Source organism: Kryptolebias marmoratus, linkage group LG21 (assembly GCF_001649575.2).
Source record: "Kryptolebias marmoratus isolate JLee-2015 linkage group LG21, ASM164957v2, whole genome shotgun sequence".
Lineage (NCBI taxonomy): Eukaryota > Metazoa > Chordata > Actinopteri > Cyprinodontiformes > Rivulidae > Kryptolebias > Kryptolebias marmoratus.
This window is the reverse complement of record NC_051450.1, coordinates 23,197,300-23,199,702: the sequence shown is the minus strand read 5'-3', so window position 1 is coordinate 23,199,702 and position 2,403 is coordinate 23,197,300. Positions and strand designations below refer to the sequence as shown.

Here is a 2,403-nt window from a genome sequence, read left to right as displayed (position 1 = left end):
AACATGGACGGACCTCCAGAGGATAAACGTTCTCTAAAACATGGACGGACCTCCAGAGGATAAACGTTCTCTAACTCATTTAAAGATAAAATAAATCCAGCAGACCTTTACAGATCCAGAAACTCACCTGTATAACAATCTGAACTCAACCAACAAACACATTTATGATCCGACTTCTCTTTGCTGATTTATAAAACATGTTTTATAAGAAATAAAACAGAGAAAGCAGAGTGAATTAGCATGAATATATCAGCTAAAGGTATCAATGTTTGTTTATTTTAGCTGATATCCTCTCACTTCACCCAATCATTAGCTAGCCATGTGCTAATTAGCGATTAGCAGATTTCAGCTACAGAATTTGAGTTCCTAAAGTTGTAAAGAAACAGACGCTGTCAGGCAGCTAATGGTTGTTGTGTTGTGTTGTGTTGTTGCATCTCCAGTTAACCACCAGGTGTTGGGTTCAGACATCTGGTTTTTCCTTCGGTTCTGTTTCTTTCAGACAGACCAGGTGAGTGCACCTGGCGGAGACTGGGAGGTTTGAGCAGGTGGACTGTTGCTGCAGGACATGGCAGACACGGGACGAACAATAGAGGACGTTCACGACGAAGTTACGTAAGTTTTTTACTCCCTGTGTCGCCCCCTGGTGGTGGGAGGCCTTACCTGGGATGACTGAGATCGTTTTCAGAGCTCTCAGCACTCTAAACGTTCGCAGCGCCTGCAGGTTCCCTACTTTGATAAACTCTGTTAACAGCCTGCAGGGGGCAGTGTGGAGGTTGTCAACATACAACAAAAGAAGACAAAGATAAAGAAACAGTCTGAAAATCCTGTGGTTATCTACAGTGCTGTGCAAAATCCTAATCCAGACGTCATTTCTTTAGACTTTTGACTTGTTCTCCGTTGTTCTCCACGTTTTTTACTGAAACATGGAGGTGAGGACAGGGTTCTGTCCAACACGGGAGAGGCTCTGTCATGATATGGGGCAGCATTCCAAATCTGACTAAACTTAACAGAAAATTAATCAAACCTTTTCTCTGTTTTCTAAAGAAATAAGAGTCGGCTCAAAGCTTTTGCACAGAACTGAAGCACATCTGATTGGTTAGAGGGACAACCTTAGTCTTATTATGGGATGTGGACCCTTCAGTTACTCTAATATAATCAATTAGTGAAACTATACACATATGAATAAAAACAGTGAAAGTAAAGATAAAAGATTCAGAGAAAACACAGATACCTTAAACATCTCCTGTTAGCCTGCTGTTAATACTTTATTTTAAAAGATAAATAAATGATCAGAGGTAAAATGATATCTATATCACAAAGCAGCACCAAGAAAATGGAAAACACAACATTATGAGATGATGCTACACCTGAATGGAACTAATACAAACAAATACTTACATCTAATATATACCACATGCATATAATTTTAAATAAATAGAAAACAGAATCATATAGTTTCAATCCGTTAAGCTAGCTGAAGATTGCCACTGTTAGCCGTAATGCTAACCCCCCCCCCGGCGAAGTGTTTCCTAAATCTAGTTCGATGTTAGGAGGCTGAAATAACTTTCATCAAGTTAAACATCAGTGTATATTCTCAAAATATATTAAAGCAAAGAATAAAATTAAATTAGTTATATTAACAGCGTAGCATGAAATTGAAATCCATCAAAAGTTACGATTGAGGATAGATTTTTTTTCTTGTAAACATACAAACATCCATTAGTGTTTGCACTAATTTAATGTTTAAACCCTTTTAAAACCAAAACTAAGAATTAATCTAAAAGCAGAGTTTGGTATAACGAGGTTAAACGAGACAACGGGCAGGGCGTGGAGCCGAGCTGTGAATGTCCTTCTTAGATCGAATCAAACCGGACCAAAAGAGCCAGAAAGGCGCCAGGCGACGGTGGCTTTTCGGGCCCCCGGCTGAACCGAGTCACCTGATCCGGACCTGCTAATGGATCTGCATTTTGGCTTTTATTTCAGCAGGTTTGACCGGAAAAGTGATTTAATCACAGCGGGGGCAGCGATGGGAGAACAGAGCAGGTTGTTTACGTGGACCGGTGGAAGAAAAGGACCATTTCTGCTGTTTTTATGCTGCTTTTAATAAACACGACGTGAGAGTGACTGGTTAGGATCTCAACGTGATGGCGGCTTTAAAGTGTCATTACGGTGGGGCCACTGGGGGAGGGGCTTGGTTACCATGGGAACCCTGACTCGTCGGGAGGAAGAAGAGCATCAATCACGCCTGTAATGTATATGAGGGGTGGGCTTTTCCCAGGTAATCACTCTGGTGTTAATAAAACTGGGACACATAGAGGTGATGTGTCAGGGGCAGGGTGTGTGTGTGTGTGTGTGTGTGTGTGTGTGTGTGTGTGTGTGTGTGTGTGTGTGTGTGTGTGTGTG

The 2,403-nt window shown here is 41.3% G+C and overlaps 1 protein-coding gene across 2 annotated transcripts in view; it reads right to left on the bottom strand.

Annotated features, from left to right (window-relative positions):
* The window catches only part of LOC108251229 (sodium channel protein type 4 subunit alpha), a 102,022-nt gene that overhangs the window by 91,277 nt on the left and 8,342 nt on the right, over positions 1–2,403 (bottom strand). Inside the window, exon 6 of one of the 2 annotated variants that reach the window (XM_037973131.1) lies at positions 661–752. The exons of the other annotated variant lie outside the window; for it this stretch is intronic. Coding sequence (XP_037829059.1) covers positions 661–752 — 92 coding nt within the window. The remainder of the gene's footprint in view (positions 1–660; positions 753–2,403) is intronic. 2 annotated transcript variants of the gene reach the window in all.